Raw genomic sequence first — 19,961 nt, forward strand, 5'->3', positions numbered from 1 at the left:
CTTCATCATGTGTAAACGCTCGTTCGCCAATGCTCGAGAGCGATGGAAACGTTCGCGACGCACGCCAATATGTAAGATACGATCGAGATAAAAGCGAGATAGCACGACGAGTATAAGCGGACCTTCGGGAACGCTCCTATCGGGTATTGATTTTCTTCTGGCGAACGACGTCGCGTCGTGAACTGGCCGAGCCATGAGCGAGCTTTATTAATTCTCAGTCGGAACGTGCTAAAAGAGGAAAAAAAATAAAGGTAAATAAATAGATAGATATATAGACAGATAAATAGATAGACGGATGGATGGATGAATAGATAGAGAGACTCATAAGATTATTACGAAAATATTGGATAAATGCTACAATATATTATTATATATATATATATATATATATATATATATATATATAAATACAGAGAATGAATCTTATAACGTGACTACATATACTTATTTTACAATTTGTTAAATTAAACATACGTATATTATATGTATATACATAACACATGATATATGTATCATTTAATTTAAGAATGAAAATTTTCAAATAACTAATTGTCAATCGATCCTATTTTATAATTCATCGTTTAAATATTTAAAATAATAGAAAATATTTAAAACTAGAAATAGTTTAGATAATTAAAATTTCATCGAACAAATCTTTCAGCTTCTATTTATATAAGAGATAAGTTCCGGGAAGAACGAGCATCGTTTGCTCGGTCGTTTATCGCTAAACAACTATATATACATACATATATTAAATTCACGTCATACCAACTACATTTTACGTGTGTAAAATGATAAAATCATTTATATTTTATTTGATTATTTAATATTATAAATGAATTTATCCGAAGTTGATAAATACATAGCAAAATCGATTTTCTCACAATTGGAAACAATAGATTTATTACATTTCATAGAAAACCTTAGGACCGTTTTCACGGTAAAATTGATAAATATATAAACATACAAGAATTGTTTGTTTAATGTCATAGAATAATTAAAGAGTGAATGGGAGAAAGAGGAACAGAGAATCAGAGAGTCAGAGTGAGGTAAAGAGAGAGAGAGAGAGAGAGAGAGATAGACAGACAGAGGGAAAGAGACAAAAGAAAAAAAAATGGGAAAAAATAAAAGGTATTCTGCGAATCACGAGACACCAGCCGTAAACGTTTGATGTCCGTTACGAACGTTACGAGCTCCAAGTACTCTCTAGATCTCGTTACAGCATAGCGCGTATTCTGTTACGTTCGGCGCGCCCGAAATCCTGTACGTTTTTCCATCGAATAATCGAACATATCCGGGGAAACGGTTAGAGTTGAAATAATTTTTCTCGTTTGATGGTAAATCGAAATTTAGTGAGCACGTTTACGTGCTCATTCATTTCTCGTATCGTCAATATTATTTCAAAAGGAGATCGTTTCGTGTGAATAACGTTATTCGTTTTCTTCTCGAAAACAAAATTAAACTTAAATATCCCGTTTCTCTTTCTTTATTTTATCGATAATCATACTTATTTTCTTAAAACGAATGAACGAACGGTTTTATATAAACGATATCGATAAACGATTTTTTAACGATTAAATTATATCGATTGCATATTAAATTCATTAAAAATATATTTATCCTCAATTACAATTTTCTAGAACAATAAGAACATTTTAATAGGTGAATACATAAATGATATAATTGTCGATCGTCGATATATATTATTTAACCACGTTTCAAGAGACTTAACAGCATCCACTTTGCGAGAGTATCTCCCGAGAACGCAAGGTCGCGCTCCCCAGGCTTTAATCACTCCTGTTAGGAGAACGTTACGTCGTTAATTCGCTCGGATGGTCGTTGTATCTTAAAGCTACGTCGCGTATAAATTGGTCAACTCAAAAGCGCGAGACAAGCGCGTTCTCTAGGACAGAAGGATAGAGAGAGAAAGAGAAAGAGAGAGAACCAGAGAGAGAGAGAGAGAGAGAGAGAGAGAGAGAGAGAGAGAGAGGGAGGGAGAAGAAGAGAAAGAAAAAGAGAGAGAGAGAGAGATTGAGAAGGACAGAGAGTAGAGGGGCTGGATACGGGAGATGAAGAAAGAGGGAATGAGGGAGACGGAGCACGGCTAATACATCATAAACTTAGAAACAAAGAGGAGAGAGAGAGAGAAAGAGAGAGAGAGAGAGAGAGAGAGAGACAGAGGATGTCGTTGCCGCAGTAGCGGAGAATCCACCGGCTCCGGCATCCAAAACTTTGCCTATTTGTTAAGTCTTGCCGGCCAGAACTGTCTGAGATACTGGCGTCGAAGCGTAGCACCTAGCACCTCCGACCTCCTTCGCTTGCTAGTACCGTACTGCCCCTTTCGCCAGCCCTATATCGCTACTCCGTGCATCCTTAATCGAGACAATATAGCTTCGAGTAGATGTAGAATTGTTCTTGAGACGCGTCTCACGAAATTTCCAGTTGCCAGCCGTATTCCATTGTTCGATATTCCTACTATATGATCCTATCTTTTGGAGTCTCTCCTTTTCTTAAGAATAAATTTCCATTTCTGTTACAAATCAATATCACAAATGTTCAGATATTCTTTATTAATTGAATATATTATATTTTACTCGTAAGATGTCTAATCGTACGAAAGATTTTTTTTTCTCTTTTCTTAACATTCAAATGATAAAAAACTTTAAATACAGACAAACAACATAAATGGGATATATAAGAGAATTCTTTTTATCTGAAAATCACGTAAAATCATGATCTTAATTTTGTTCGATAATTACGGGTTCATTAACATCAGTGTCGACGCTGATTCAATTTATTAATGAGATCGTTCGAACACTAGTCCTCGAATAGAATGTGCTAGAAGACGGTTTGAGAAAGGACGTTATGTAATCGATAATCGATACGGCATACAATTCTTTCTTGTTTATTTCGTGAACGATTCGGCGATATCCTTCGTGATATATCTAAATTTACGCCGTTACGTTTTTATCGGATATCGATTAATGTGAAATGAAACGAATGTTCGTAATATTCGCGATATTATACAATAATTTCTACGTTTCATTGTATCGTAGTATATCGTGCATGCAATTTAATGTTGCATTTCATGCATAAAACTATTTGAAAAAATAAAAATACTACAGAATTTGAAAACGTTCGTTCACTTTAGATTATTTTCCTTCGCTCGAGCGAAACGAGTCTCCGGAATTCACGTTTTCTCGACCGTGATGAAGAAGCAAAACATTCCTTCTTTTTTTTTTTCTTTTTTTTTTTTACTTCCTTTTTCTTTTTCATTCTTTTTGTATCGCCCGATACAATCGCACGATAGATTCGCGAAGTTTCGTGCGTAGTATCTGGTTCGAGGCGAAAGTTCGAACGCGACACGCGTCCGTTGCATGTGCGTTGTCTGAGGGAGCATGTGTCGGGGGTGGTGGAAAGCTTTGGGGGGTGGTTTCATTGTGAACGACAATATCGCCTTGAGCGGCATTGGCGAAGCAGAGATGCAAATTTCGTGGCGGACGTCTCCTCCACCTTGGTCTCTCATTTTCAAAATTTCTATTCGGCGAAGACGAATTTTTATCGAGGGAAAGAACGTCACTTTCTGAATCTACCGTTCAATCTTTACAATTATTATCATCGTATGATTAATATAGATTTTTAATATTTAAGACAAAAATTATCTTAATATATCAAAAGATATTTCTTAGGATATTCTTAAGAAGAAAAATATACGAAAGAATTTATCCATCATATATCCTTGAAATAATAATAATTTTATCTGTTCTGTTTCAGGGGACAACATCTTTCACACCGCCACGACAACGTTCACCGTAAGTAATTAATTCATTCCTTAAGAAGGAAATGATCTCTCTACGAACGATCGATCTTTTTTCTATCATAAGAAGAGAAACCTTTGACATTGATAAAAGTATCGAGAGATATGAAATAGTACGTAAAAACGGCACATTACTCTCCTTGAAAACAGAGAATAAAAATATCAGAAAATATCAATTGAAAATCTTACATAAGATCAAATTACTTATGGACGTAGAAATCTCACGAGGAGGCCGCCATTGTAGACAGTCGTCGATTTCTCAGGAAGCTACGCCAATGCATACATATATGCGCGGTAAAAGGGGAAGGAAGGAGGTTGACAATGCAGCTCGAGGGGCGGGAGGGTGGGTCTGAGCTTGGTAGAAGGAGGATGAGGAGGAGAATGAGAAGGATGACTGCTGCCGTCGTCGTCGTCGTTCTCGTCAATCGTAGAGGGTAGTAGTAGTCAGTTTGCTATGGTAGTGAAGGGTGATCGGCGAGGTGGAGATGCTCTAAGGTACATAATCATGCTTGCTGATTCCTTCCCTAATAAAAGTCTCACTGTCACGGCTCGTCCCCCCACGAGACCTCGAGCGAGTCGACCTCTTTCTTTCTCCCTCTCTCTCTCTCTCTCTCTCTCTCTTTCTCGCATTTACACAACTCGTCGGAAACTCCCTGTACTCCTCGTCTCGTACCTTCGATCGAGAGAAGCACCTCAACACCGAGATTCTCCTTCTCTTCTACAATTCTTCGTTGCTGCTGTTGCTACTACTGCTATTGAATACGCGTGACGTAGGACAAAAGTGCACGTACGCGTAGTAGCCGGGACGTTTGCGCGATACATACATGCTTGCTCGCTTACTTCCGTGTATTGCAGTTCTTCTCTCGCACTCTCTCTCTCTCTCTCTCTCTCTCTCTCTCTCTCTCTCTTCTTTTCGTTGTGTATAAGAAGACAAAAGTGGCGTTGGGTGGGGAGAGTCGGAGAATCGCGGGAGAAATACGGGTCAAAAATGCTTGACGCTGCACCATCTAGAGTTGCAGTTTTTTTTAATCTTCCGATATGCATTCGAAGACAGTGTTTCCTATCCTCGTCTTTCTCCTACCGGCACTTTCTCCTACCTACTCCGATTTCTTCTCTTCTTTTCTTCTCTTTCACGTAGTACGTGTGTACGTACGGATGGATAAAGGAGGCTTAGTATACGAACGTAAACGTATGTATGTATGTGTATATGGATGTACCTAAGTACGCGTTAGGGTTAGTTCGTGAGAGAGAGATAGATAGAGAGAGAGAGAGAGAGAAGATCGGCAAGAGAAGGACAGACAAACCCCTCGAACGTCGTCGAACCGCGAACGATTTGCAAATTAATTTGGCTTTGTCGGTCGATCGTCAACAATACGTTGATCTCCCGTGCAAACACATCGGGAACCCGCTCGCGCTACGTTTGCAGATGTAACGTTAATAGATCCTCGTACGCGACGAACTTGCCATTGCAACGTGAGAGAGAAAGAGAGAGAGAGAGAGAGAGAGAGAGAGAGAGAGAGAGGGAAAGAGAGAGAGAGAGAGAGAGTGATGAAGATACTCAACACGATAAATTTCTGTCTTTCCAATTCTATCCCAGAAGATTCTCTTCTTTCCTATTTGTATGAGAGTATGCGTACGTGGGCGTGCATACGTGTGCTATATCGTTCTTATAGAAATTAAAAAGAAATATTTCTAATTTTGTTTCTAAGCTTAAAGCCATTTATCAAAGCTCATTTATGCAGGAGGAAATAAATGAAAATAAAAGAATAATTCTAAATCGGGAAGCATTATTACAAATATACAAAAATAGCTCAAAACTATTAAAGACGTAATCTCGTTTATCCAAAGATAAATTATCGTGAAATTTTTATCAGTCTTTTATAATTATTAGAAATCGACGTATTTATTAATAATCGCGAGATAGATGATATAATATTAGATATTGTTAGTAATTCATAAAGTAGTATGATAATTCTAATATAATATGGAATCGCTTACGATGGTTATTCTCAAGGACGATGGTTTGGGCCAGGAGGGTTGTAAGGTGAGGACCCGGAGATCGTTCTCAATGTCTTCGTTTTGCAGGGTCGATTTTTAAAGGGCCCCTTACGTTCAAGGGTCCTTGGCCTAGACAGGTCTCAAGGTGCATGTCTCTGGTGGATTTAAAAGACCCTCGACCAGAAAAGAAGAACGAAAGGAGAACCAGATGGCCCGACCTACCTTACTTCCTTCCTTATCCTACTTCCACCCACGTGTCTTCTCGTACGAATTACTTTCATATGTGAAAACGAATTCTCTCTTTATCTATTTCCCTTTCTCTCCCTCATCTATCTTGTAAAATTTTTCTCTCAAGGTCCGTTAATAACGCATCACGATGCGGAGCGTCGAAATAGAGCGAAAGTGGGAGGAGGGAAAGAATGAAGAAAGAAAAAAAAAAAGGGAAAAAGCCGAGCACGTTCGTTCGACATATGTTTCGAAGTCATTGTACGGGATCGGCCGAAAGGCGACGTTAATGCCGCTTTTTCGCTCCTCAACGGTTCTTAAACTCCGACCGTTCGTTATTAATACTATTAATCTCCCGTTAGACACGAGACTCTCAAAATTGGGGCCGGATATATCGTGGATAGAAGGCAGCAATCTGTTGGCTCTGTTCGATCTCAAATTGGTAACTGTTGTCAGAAGTAACGGCTCGTCTTTTCCAATTCGATCGTAAAGAAAAAAAAAAAAAAGAAAAAAAAAAAAGAGGAAAAGGACTCGAGTAAATTGCTCGATAATATTTTCCCGTTAGAATTAGTAGCGAATTTTTTCTTAACGTAGGGACCCAATTACGAGTAAAGGGAGAGCTCATCCAGGTGTGTGAAATTTAAGTTCTGTAAAAGTTCAGCCGGCTGCCAAGGAGCAACGCGTAAACGAGAAAATCTATGCAATATATACAGTAGATGTAGACTCCGAGGAAAACTGGTTTTACGGCTGAGACATTGTGTTTACAACACGAAACGCCCACGTAAACGCCCAAGCGGAAGAACCGGAAGTCTCATGCTGAGAATTAACAGGACAGATTTACGAGCGTCGACAAATAGCTCTTTCGAGTCGTTTACTGTAGAAAGGAGCGACCGTCCTCTCATTATCGAAATGTTTAGAACATATCTAAGAAGGTTTTGACCACTTTGTATTGAGAATAACATATCGGACAATACGGTCGAACCACGAGGCTCATTTATCGCCTTGTAAATCTTCAGAAAACTTTTTGCCCGCAATTAGAATTGGGATACCAGTCAGATATTTTGAGGGTTCTTTGTGCACGGTCGGGGGTCCTCAAAGAGGAAAATGATATTATCGTTGTATCTTCACTATTGATGATTCTCCTTAAAAGATTTCTCCCAAAAAAGATTTTCTTATTTGTTAATGATCCTTCTAATGCCTACGATACCAATACAAATCTTAACTAGTTAATAGAATCAAATCGAGAATCAACCGTTTGCCATAACGTTTTAATCAAATCAAAGAATTAGAAGGAAATGAGCGTTCTAAACACGACAATACAAATCGTCCTCTCGCTTTTCAACAAATCCTCCTTTCCTTTCTCCTCTCCTCTCCTTCAAAATCGGTCATTCCTAATTTACGATCGTTATATCCATTATAACATCCGTTATTATAACGATCGAATTGCAATTTTATTGAAGCAATTTGATGCAGCTTTACGATCATACTCCTTTCGCACCTCACAAATCCATCATCGTTCCTATCGATTGGAGATTAAATACTTAAACGTCTACCGTGATTTTTCTCGTGTTCGTTAAAAACCACAACGATTGTTTGTCCGATTTTTCGTGGCTTCATCATGAAGAAAAAAGAAAAAAACAAAAATAAAACAAAAAAAAAACAACAAAAAAAAATGTCAGGCTCGATAAAACGTTCGTTATATTGAAGTATTGATTCGTTAAAACAAGTTCGGCGACTAAGTGTTGCCTGATGATCAATAGGAAGAAATTCTGCGTGAAAAATATAATGAAAAGAAAAACAAAGGAGAAAAGATAAATAAAAAGGAAGAATGGAAGAAACATCGAAGTACTTAAGTTAAAAAAAGAAAAAAGAAATCCAATCGATTCGTTTGTATCTTTTTTGTTATCTACCAAATCGAGTACGCTATCACAATAATAAAGTTTGACAATAAATATTCTTATGAAGTAACTCGAAAAAAATCGATATAAGTATCGAGGGTATAATTAGTTATAAATTAAGGTGATATTCTTGCTTGCGTACGCTAGTACACACTATCGAAGGAACTCTCGAAGCGTGGTAATAAGTCTAGGTTGGTTGGAATTTCAATGGGGCCATCGTAGCACCCCACGATACTCTCAAACGAGTTCCATCGTCGTAAATGTGGAAGTAGCTCGTGCTACCTGAGCAGCTGCGGCTGTGTGCGAGTTAGGAAAGGAGAGCCCCCTTGGTACAAGTTTTATTTTGCCTTACCTTATGTGCCCTCCAAGTGTGCACGCGAGAGAGAAAAAAAGAAAAGAAAAGAAAGAGAGCAAAGAAGTGGCAAGGGGAGAAAAGGGAAGGGAAAGAAGCATATTGCTAGACGCCGCCAGGTACCCTATCGTAGGGGCCTAACGTCACGCTTGAGAGGGGGGCCATCTGCACCCTAACTAGTATGTGACGTCAGGTGTGACGACGTGTGCTACGAGGAAGAAGCGTTTGCCTCTCTTCGTTCGTCCATCGCCCCTCACGAACTTATCTTACTTTTCGATATACGTATATCTATCTTTTTTCTCTTTTTTCGATTATATAATAAATTCCTTCAAGACATTTTCAATAATGTAGCGATTACTTATTAATTTAAAAAAAATTATGTCAAATATTATCCATTCCGTTTATATTTTTTTCTTCGTTGCAATGAGTATAAGATTTCTTTTCTTCTTCTGTTTCTTTTCTTTTTTTTTCTTGTTTTTTTCTTTTTTTTTTTCTTTTAAAATTAAGTATTAACACAGGTGTTAATTTAAATCGTCACGATGGTCATTTTGTTAATTCTCTTTTTTTCTTTCGTTATGAGTAAATCCAAGAACATACTTATAGCCGGTTACTTATACTGGCTGTAAGTTCTTGAATTTCGTACGTTCAATCTTTCGTCTCTTACGCCAGTCAATGCCGCCATACTGCGCCTCACTTTTATCGCGGTAGGCGTGTTTCGTATCTTTAACAAGACCGTTAAATTGTTCTTTATCATACAGCTCGGCGTTATCGTACGGGGCGGCTTCTGGAGATACATGCATAGACGTACACTTATTTATGCGTACACGTGTGCGACGTTTTACACATCCACGCATCTTCCTTCTTTGACTGAGTTAATATGCATTGGGAAATAATTAAATAACATACGATTAATATATGAATTTTTAAGGATATCTATCTAAATTACTTTTTAGAAATTTAAGACGGATCAAACGTGAAAATCAAATTTAATCGATGAATTTAATTAAGTTCAATCGATCGAGTGAAATTTAATGAAATTGGAGATTCGCGATATGAAGCGAGTTACTTGGCCCGTGGTTTCTAAACGGCGCGGAACGAATGCAAGTCCAAGTATAAGTGCGTATTAGATGAAGAAGGCAAAGGGGCCGTTCGTCACGAAACATCTGCCACGGGCGCGTGGCTCTGCTTTCTACCCCCAAAGAGCACCGACCGAAGAGAAAAGAAGAGAAAAGAAGAAAAGAGAAGAGAAAAGGGAAAGAAAGAAAGAAAGAGAGAGAAGGGTCCTTTGAGACAAAGAAAAAGTATGACGTACTGGCAGCTGCCGGTAGACGCCAAACCGGTGACGTAGGGCCCCCCCTCCTTCGTTTCATTTCGTTTCGTTTTCGGGGACTTACGATCGGCGAAGGTGAAAAGTTCTACCCCACATTGAAATTCGAAGATTTATCGTCCGTGATCCCGCGAAACTTCGCGCGTGTTACAAATCTCCCTATTTCTTTCTTTATCTAATTGACGATCACGCACAACCATATCTCTGTCACGAACATCAATTCGAAGGAATTCTATTTCTATTTCTTTTCTTTCTCTCTTTTTTTTTTCTTTTTTTTCTTTTTCTTTTTTTTTCCTTCTTTCAGAATAGATTAACGCTCTTCCAAGATTTATATTTTATTTGACTGTATTTCATGTTATTAAATTTCATTGCATAAGAGAAATGGGAAGTAAGAGATTCCTTTCAAGGAATGAAACAAAGTAGGAGAGAAAAACTCCAATTACTCGACGGAGACCTTTCGTATATCTTTTTTTCCCTTTCATTATCTCTCTTAGTCATACGCGCTCTTGCTTTCTTTCAACCTCTTCCGTATACTTTTCGTTTCCGTCGTCTTTAATTTTGTTGTTTCCGTCAAATTGTTGTCCCTTATATCTCTTTTTCTCTCTCCCTCTCTCTCTCTCTCTCTCTCTCTCTCTCTTTCTCTTTATCCTCGAGTCGGATTGAAGGATCGCACAGTTCTTGCAATTCTAAAGTCCAAACGATTTCAAAGTGGAAATCTGCATCTTTAATAACGAGCACCGTGATATTAGAATGTTTTTCTGGCCTTTGAAGTTCGGCCATTGGATTAAGAATAGAGAAAAGTCTCACGATAACTCGACGTTTGACAGACTTTTTTGATAACTTCTTTCTGCAAGTTATCGAGCCGCATCTATCCCTTTCTATCTTTATTTTTCTCATGCTTGGAATCGCAGACGCTCTCTATATTTTTCGTCCTCGGCGTATAAAACCCAGCACAATTTATGCTTTCCATTCTCCACGAGAAAGAAATAAAACTCGGGAGTCCATCTTCAAAGGTACGCACCGTTGGGCGCGCGTTCCTGTTCTTTCGAGAAGAGCGAAAGGAGAAGGAGGAGGGAGAAAAGGACGGAGAGAGAGAGAGAGAGAGAGAGAGAGAGAGAGGGAGAGAGAAGAGAAAAAGATGCAGTAAAGCACCCTGATACCACGAACGGGACACTAATGATGAAAGTCCAGGTCTTACTGTCTTTTACAGTTTTTCTCTTTTCCTTTTTTTTTTTTCCTCGTAGACTGCACTTTTCTATCTCCATTGTTGTCGTTCGGTAAAAGTACCTACCATGGATGGCTTACGCGGATCTTTACTTTTTTCGACGAGACATCGTGTCTGTCTAATCAATAATTCAAGAAAGAAAAGTAAAAGGAAGAACGGTTTGAGAACAAAAGTCATGAATTTATATAAGTCACCGAGTGCGAGAATTCGCGTGTGTCCTAAAGAATGGTGTTTCTAGTTTCCTTATTATTACCTGATGGTTCTTCTCAGTTCCCCCTTACCAAAAGCACCCTACGTTCCTTTACCCTTAAACTTCTCACATCTGCCACGGCACGCGATTCGCCCCTTGCACATCGAAGGTTGACGTCCTGAAGGAAAACAAACCACGCCGCACAAGCATCGCTTATGTTCGAAAAGAATCAAGCTGGACTGTTTAGATAATTCGATACGTTGTTGGATTTTCGATACATTCATTCTATTCTTAAAGAAAGTAAATGTAAATTAATAGTGAATATATTGGCACCAAGTAAATAATCATTTGATAATTATACAAACGATTGTTATTATTTTCAATTAGTAAAGGGCACTAGGTTGATAGAATCGATGTAAAATATGGAATCAAGAGAACACATCGTTCTTGCACGAGTTCAAAATACGAAACTAAAATATGATGGTTGTAGATACGAAAGAGGAGTACGCAGCATCCGCGAGGAAGGAGATTCGGTTAGGCGTACGCGAGGGGAGAAGACAATATCGAGCGTAGGAGGAGGATTTCAGGGAAAAATGTAGGCAGGAATGACCTCGCCGAATCGCGAGTGAATTTGAGAGGAATCGCAGGATATTGTGTGCGCGGAGCAGATGCATCATACGTCAAGAGAATGCGAGGCATCCCGCTGAAAAGAGAGAACTCGCAAAAGGGTTCTGCCCGAGTAAAGCCGCGATTTCTTTTGCATTCTTGCATCCAAGGGGAACCCTTTCATTTGCATCTGTCTCCGAAATGCAAAAAGGGGTTTCCCAAAATACAGATGTTCGTGTTCGTCGAGATAGATAGAAAGAAAGAGAGAGAGAGAGAGATAGTGAGAGAGAAAGAGAGAGAGAGAGAGAGAGAAAGAGAGAGAGAGAGAGAGAGTACTGAAACTCGGCCCGAGGTCGCTCGTCTGGAACGAAAACAGCGTATTGTGAGAATTTTGAAACTCCTTCAAGACACTCACCGGTTTTGCGTGATTCGAAGGATCTTTGGATTCATTGAAGTCCAGTAAGAAATTCCCTCCACGACCAGGTGTATCCTCCCATCACCTGCTTCCTTCCTTCGCATCGATTTTTCTCCAAATCTTCAAATATCTTTTCTATCTTCTTATTTTCTTCCCTCTTCTTTTCTTTTTTCTATTTCTCCTTTTTTTTCTGGTTTTTTTTTTCTTTTTTTTTTTTTTTTTTTTTTTTTTTTTTTTTTCTTTTTTTATTTTTCCTTCAGAGTTTCATGGTATCTTCGTACTACGTCTATCTAACCACAAAGAAAATTTATAAAGATACGTTCCTATTAATAATTTTCGATTCGCACGAGATCGGTATCGGCTGGCAAATATTCTCTCTTTTTAACGCGCTTCATTACGCTTTTGTACGCTTCTAAAGTATAGCGAAAAGGTTCATCTTCCGGCGGGAGTACAGCGCATCGATTATCGAGAATCGACTGACAAGTACCGAGAAAGAAAGGGAGAAAAAGAAAAAAGGCATTACAAATTGATTTTACGTTTTTTAAACTTCGCTATTTCGTTTTGCGTTTCGAGAGAGTATGTGAGAAAAAAAAAATGTCGGAGTAGAAGAAGAAGGAAAAGAAAGCGTCGACATACGCATTGGACTGGAAAAAAGATCGTGCGAGTTTGACTTTGGTGATTTTCTATCGTTCGTAAATTCGTCTTCTCTTTCCTCTTTCGTTTTCTCTCTCTCTCTTCCTCTCTCTCTCTCTCTCTCTTTCTCTCTCTCTCTCTCTTTCTCTCGTTTTCTCTCACAGCCTCTTCCCTTCCGTGCGCACTTTTTGCGCGGAGATTTTTCGCAACGCCCTCCGTTTCGTTCTTCTCCACCTCTCTTCCTCTTCCTCCTCCACTACTCTCCAGCGCCCTCTCCAGCGTTCTTTTTTTTTTTATTTTAACCCGCGCGTCGTCGCTCGGACCGCTGGGCGATCAATGAATTGAAGCGTCTGTCCTTTTTTTTGGTCAGCCTCTGACTCTCCTCGTTCGACGCATTGCCGCCTGCATCTCGGTCTCCTTTTCACTACCCCTCGTCTCTTTCCATCCCCACTATGCTCCCGTCAACTCACCCTCTCTCTCTCTCTCTCTCTCTCTCTCTTTCTCCCTACCTTCACGTTTCTCTGTCTCTTTCTCTCTCACTTTTTCTCTTTCTCTCTTTCTCTCTTTCTCTCTTTCTCTTCTCTATTTCTGCACCCGTCTCTCTCTCTTTTTCTCTCTTTCTGCCTCTCTCTCTCTCTCTCTCTAACTCTCTGACCACCCTCTGGCCGTCGCTCAGACCTCTCTCTATCTGCGTACCTCATTCTACCAACCTTCTCTCTCTTTTCCTCCTCTTCCTCCTCCATCTCCTCTCATCCTCCTCTTTCTCCGTTCAACTCGCTCTTCCACGAGAGAAACGGATTGGAAGCTGTTCTGTTCCCTCCCTACTTTTCTCTCTCTCTCTCTCTCTCTCTTTCTCTTTCTCTCTTTTTCTTTCTCTTACTCTCTCGGACTCCCTTTCGCGCTTGTCCTCCATTTCCCTCCTGTAGCCTATCTGACCCTCCTCTTTCCCTCTCTTTCTCGTTGCTGGACACATAGATCTTCTCTCTCTCTCTCTCTCTCTCTCTCTCAGTATCTCTTTCCCTCGGTCATACCTCGTATTCGCGTATCGGAACACGCAGAATCACGTACGTGCATAGCACATGCACCTGCACGCACGCATGCAGCCCTCGTGTTTCCCGATCTCGCATCGCCAGATAAATCTCGCTGACGCTTATGTACGCGAGAGCCGAAGAAGGAAAGTGTAAGAGAGAAAAAGGGAGGAAAAGAGAGATAGATAAAGAGAGAGAGAGAGAGAGAGAGAGAGAGAAAGAGAGAGAAAGAAAGAGAGATAGAGAGAAAGAGAGAGAGAAAACGAAGCGCATGCGCTTTCGATTACTACTACCAACTATCGTTTTATACATATATACATATACATATATGCGGAATATATATGGATATATGTATATATATGTATATCTATACGTATATGCACATATGCATATATGCGGACACGTTTCGTCTTCTTTTAATCGCATCTGGCACGTCGTGTCTCTCTCTCTCTTTATCTCTCTCTCTCTCTCCCTCTCTCTCCTTCTCTCTCTCTCTTTCTTTCTCTCTCTCTTTCTCCCTTTTTCTTCTCTTTCACTCGTCTTCTCTCTTACTTTCCTCATTGCCCTTTTATTTCGACAAACGGCTTCAGGGCTAATACGAATTTTTCTGCAAAGTGACAACTACACCTTGAAACTATATCACAGAATAATGCTACTCGCATGTATCATGCACGAATGTATCTATGTGTGTATTTACGTATATTTAACACGCGTTGTCCCATCCAAGAACACTTCGAGATCATCGAATGACATGGTTCGCATTTTCAATGATTTTAACTGAACGCACTGGCCCGATCAAAAATTGTGAAATTATCATTGTTCCGCGAATCATTAAAGATCAAAGAAGAAATGAAATTTAAAATACAGTAAAATTTTTAAACTTATCCTTTTAACGTATTTGTTGTATATTTCATTTATTTTGATTATCTTTAATCATTTGTCCGATAAAATCTTTTGCTCGATAATTGTTTTTAGATCAGACTCAAACATCAGTAATGCTATTCGCGTTAATTGCTACATAGTGCAAAATGATCGTCCAACGGAACAAAAAAAAATTATTCTTTTTTCCCTGACCCTATCTATTCCCTTTTTTAGAATCTGGCGACTCTTTCCAACATGTCGTAAGTTTATTCATTATCCCGCGTTGGACGGTGGTATCGGACAGTACCGTGCCGGACAGTTGGACTGCAAACCCCATCAAGGACGGCTCAGAATCCCCAGCGGCAAATAAAATCGTATATCATCCCTTTGCCAGCGAAAATTTTGTCTCTTCCACTCGTTTCGTTCTACCCTCTCTCTCTCTCTCTCTCTCTCTCTCTCTCTCTCTCTCTCTCTCTCTTTTCCTCTCTCTTTATCCGTCCCTCCTATTCTCTCCCACTGCCTCTTTCTCTCTTTTCGCGGCGCAAGCTCGTACATCAAAGCTCGCCTGCGTCTATCTTCTTCCTCGAATACTACAGCTCTGTGCCCTCTTCCTCCTCTCTTCTCCTCTCCTCTCCTCTTCTCGTCAGTTTCCCGGGTTCCACCGTACTGCCTAGTCTCTGATTTCAATCCCCTACTGCCTTCTCTTTCTCTCTCTCTCCCTCTCTCTATCTATATATCTCTCTCTCTTTCATATATATATACGCACACGCACATACTATGAACCACCACATTGCCGAACTACCCCCTTTTCGCCGCTCTTCCGAGCGCCACCCATTCAACCCCATCCCGTGTACAACTCATAAACTTTTGTACGGTGGCTTTAGTAGCTGCGAGCTAACTTCCGGTTTCGCGACACAGGTTTGTTTTTCTACCGGTCAGGCCTACTATAATCTTTCTTCACTGAAACTGATCGTTTTCATCAAATAGTCGATCTTTCCGATAGATCGTAGTGTTCGATATTAAAAATTGCTCGTCCGAACGAATGCGCGCGCATTTTGAAATTTTCACATCCCGACCAGTTGAATTTTATTGCTGCGTTCACTTTTTCCCCTACAGCAACGTTCCTGCCTGGTTTGCCTGGTCTCTCATCCCCCACTTTTCCACCTGCGCCTGCCATCTCGATGAATTTTTATTATTTCATAGCGACGCACAGGAGAGGGGAGAAAACGAAAAGTCCATTGAAGCGTGCGGTGAAATAGTAGTTATGTTACAAGAGCCACGATAGAGTTTATAGCTGTTTTTGGGATTGTTGGGAAAAATATAACGAAGCCTCTTAAGACACTAATTTAATTAGAGAGATAGAGAATGATACGAATGCACGTATGTTAATAACGAAAATTGTATTATTTTCTGGAAAAAAAAAGAAAAAAAAATACGAATAGAAAATAAGAGAGAGGATTATCGCTTTAATTATGCACAAATTTTTAACGCTTGTTTCTTCTCAAGAGCCGAATATGAACTTTCGTGAGAATAACGAGAAAATATCGATCGTTTTCGCTTGATCCCTTTTCCCATCTCAAAATTATTAATATATTTAATTTCACACTAATTTGCTGATTTTCTTTACGAATGTTCCCTCGAAGATGCAAATCTCGCCCATCGATCGCAAAATGCTCTATTGTGAAATACCGGGTAAGAGAAAAAGCGAGAGAGAGAGAGAGAGAGAGAGAGAGAAAGAGGAAAAGGGAGTTATTTCGAACATACTACTGCGATTTATTCCAACCCTTCCACAACACATGAGACTGGCTTTGGGATGCAGAATGCAAACCCTGGCGGTAAACTAGCTGACCGCCAGTGGTTTTCATCATATAACTCGATTAGCCCTGAATTCTCTCTTTTTCGATATAATTCACAGGCAATGCAATTTTCAGTAATTGCAACGGCGGTAGAAAACAGTGAGTGGAGAGAATGAGAGAGAGAAAAAGAGAGAGAGAGAGAGAGAGAGAGAGAGAGAGAGAGAGATAAAAACAGAGAAAAGTGAAGCGACCTCTGTTAAAATTCTAAAAATGCATGAAAATCGCAAACAAAATGGACGTAGCGACGATTGATCGGAACGGAAGGTATTTTCATAGATTAATACAATGATTTGTAAAGAACGATTGGATATCGAATGGTTTTCTAAGTAAAACGAAAAATATAACGAAGAGAATACATTTTTATTTTCTTTCTTTTTTTCTTTTAATTTTTTTTTACTTTCTCCGTTCTTTTTTTATTTTTTTTTTATTTTCATAGATATTTTGGATATATAACATTAACGATTGTATAAACGATTTGAAGAAAAAGAGAGAGAGAGAGAGAGAGAGAGAGAGAGAGAGAGAGAGAGATTTTATTTATTATCTTTCAATGTTTGATCAAACAACTATAGGTACGGGATATATAAAGAAAATTTTGAAGGTCGAGCATTCTACCTTTTTTTTTTCTACGATAACGATCTTACATATTCGAGCATCATCGATCAGGCCTTGTGTCAATTAACACAATGTTTAAGGAAAATAAAGGAAATAATTATATTTTCAAGGGATTACGATCATCGTGTCTGCTTTGTTAAAAAAAAAAAAAAAAAGAAAAAAAAAGAAAAAAAAAATAAAACATATCTAACGTTCAGAAAATATTTCTTTAAAAACTCTAAAATTCTTTCGAAAGGATACGGAAGTTGCGTTTCGCATTCTAACCCGAAAAACAAGAAACAAGAAAAAACGTGTATAAGGACCGTTATATTTTTAATTGGAGAACGCAACTGTCGTCCAGTAAATTGGACCATTTGGCACGTGGCAGCCACGCGAGAATCCCCGTTAAACATCCAACGGAGCTAGGCGCTTAGGGTCCAGTCACGCTTTCCTCCTGGAACTGTAATGACAGGTGTTATGTATAGTAATTACGGTGTAGGTTTAACGTAGCTTATAGGATCGACGTAGAGAGGGGAAAAGATCGTGTAAGAAGTAGGAAGAGCATAGTTACCGTCCTTCTTTTATTAGTTTCATATTTTTTTAATGTTCAGACCTCGCAACTTCAGGACTATTTTGACGCGATGTGCGAAAAGAAAACTAGTAAACAAAGTAGAACGAGTAAAGAGATAAAGAAAAAGGCAGATGTTACTAAATCGAATCGTTGATAAGTACATACACATATATGTGTGTGTGTGTGTGTGTATCCCTCTGTGTGTGAACGTGTAAAGTGTATCCCTCTTCTAACTTTTTCTCTAAGAGGACGAAAAAAAGGGTTAACGCGATAGCCAGGACGGGACGAGACGAGACGACTTATCGCGGTCATATCATAATTTCGATGGAATCATGGCGTCGGCGTAGAACGAAATCGTTTAATACCACGGCCGAGCCGGTATCCAGTTAATCCTACGCGACTGAAAGAGCTGATAATGCACTTTCCCACCCTCTACACCCTCTCATCTCTCGTAGCTCCAATCTCATGGCCGCCACCTAATTTCTGTTGAATTTTTCTGGGCATCGTTCGAAAGCGTGCGACGAGCTCGCTCGACAAATGCCTTTCCTCTTTCCTCCTCTTTCTCTACGTCCCTCACCATCCATCCTCCTGCCGTTTTCTATCGAACGGCCGATGCACGCGTCGATGCGCGTCCTTCCGAGCGGATCCGACAGCATGTCGTGAATTTTACATATCAATGGGTGCACGCCCGTCGTATCCAACGTCGCAACGATTTCCCAAAAGCGTATCCTTCTTTCTCGAAATAACGATAGCCAGAACACTTTTCTAACGGATCGTGTTCAGAATTGTAAATGTAAATTTTGTTACCTTCGGTTTTACGAATCAACCATATCTATCAATATTAATAAAATTTATCACGAGTAAAATGTACATAATTTAAATCATAGTATAATATATATATATATATATATATATAATATGAAATAATTGATACTTGTACATACGCGATCTTGATAGTTTCATTGAAAGATAATATCTTATCGGTATAAAATAAATTTATCGTTCATTTTATTTTTTCTTGTAGTAGCCAAATAGATCTCGAAAGTTTTACAGGGACATGTGAAAAAGATAATGATTATATGTATGTGCATGTGCATCTGTAAAATTTGTGTAATACATATACACACAAGCTTACCGAGCATTCCGTATAAAATAATCTTTTTCCGCGATCGAGGACTCGAGCCGGCCATGTGAAAGAATGACAGATGTCACGTTCTCGCATATTTCCAAACTCCCTATCTCACACTCTAGTTCTTTCTTATTCTTTCTTTTCTTATGCATCGTACCTTTTTTCTACACACGCACACATACACACACAGAGAGAGAGAGAGAGAGAGAGAGAGAGAGAGAGAAAGAGGAAGGTAGATAGATAGGTAAAGATGAAACTTGCTCGTTTCACTATAGATATGCATGTATATGCATGCATGTGTATAAGGGTGGGAAAGAGAAAAAGAGAAAGAGGAAAAGAAAGAGAGAGTGAGAAAGAGAGAGAGAGAGAGAGAGAGAGAGAGAGAGAAAAGTAAATAAAAAGAAAGAAAGATAGATTGGATATTATTGGGGAAATAAACAGAGAGAAAGAGAGAGAGAGAATTTTAAAATAGCAATGAAAAATCATTTGCAGTGTAGATAATCGAACCTCCGGCACAGTAATTATTATTATTATTATTATTATTATTATTATTATTATTATTATTATTATTATTATTATTATTATTATTATTATTATTATTATTATTTTTATCATCATCATCATCATCATCATCATCATCATCATCATCATCATCATCATCATCATCATCACTATAATTTGAGTTGCAAATTAACGTGGAACGAAAAAGAAAAAAAACCGCATCTTTTATTATATATGAAAGAATAATGACGTTACGAAAATATGAGATACCTATAACATTTCTATAACTTTGTGCCACGTTATCGCGTGTTTGTTTGATGAATTTGCTTTCGTATCGAAATTAATGATCAACTGTAATTAGCCCACACGTGATATCATTAGAATCAAAATTCTTATTCTTTTATGAGCGATATAAGATGCGTCATTTGATAATGATTTAACAATGACATTGAATATATTTTGATTAATTTTCGATTTAAATTTGAGTGAATTTTGGAAGAAGAACTTGAAAGAAATAAGACGCAACAAGTTTATCGATTTATCGAGCTTCGATAAATTGAGATTGAATTTGACGATGAAAAAAATAAAAAAATCTATAAGCCTTACGCTCTAAGCTTCAAAAAAGAAAGTAAGATAGAAAGAGAGAAAGAGAGAGAGAGAGAGAGAGAGAGAGAGAGAAAGAGAGTGAGAGAGAGAAAGAGAGTGAGAGAGAGAGAGAGAGCTAGAGAGATAGAGACA

General features: G+C 38.7%; 1 protein-coding gene across 1 annotated transcript in view; it reads left to right on the plus strand.

Annotated features, from left to right (window-relative positions):
- LOC118443234 (uncharacterized) overlaps window positions 1-19,961 on the plus strand; it is a 103,351-nt gene that overhangs the window by 49,971 nt on the left and 33,419 nt on the right. The window contains exon 6 of the mRNA XM_035869878.2: window positions 3,775-3,812. Coding sequence (XP_035725771.2) covers window positions 3,775-3,812 — 38 coding nt within the window. The remainder of the gene's footprint in view (window positions 1-3,774; window positions 3,813-19,961) is intronic.

The sequence above is a fragment of the Vespa mandarinia genome, chromosome 9, assembly GCF_050613455.1.
Source record: "Vespa mandarinia isolate Hongniang chromosome 9, ASM5061345v1, whole genome shotgun sequence".
NCBI classification, from domain to species: Eukaryota; Metazoa; Arthropoda; class Insecta; order Hymenoptera; family Vespidae; genus Vespa; species Vespa mandarinia.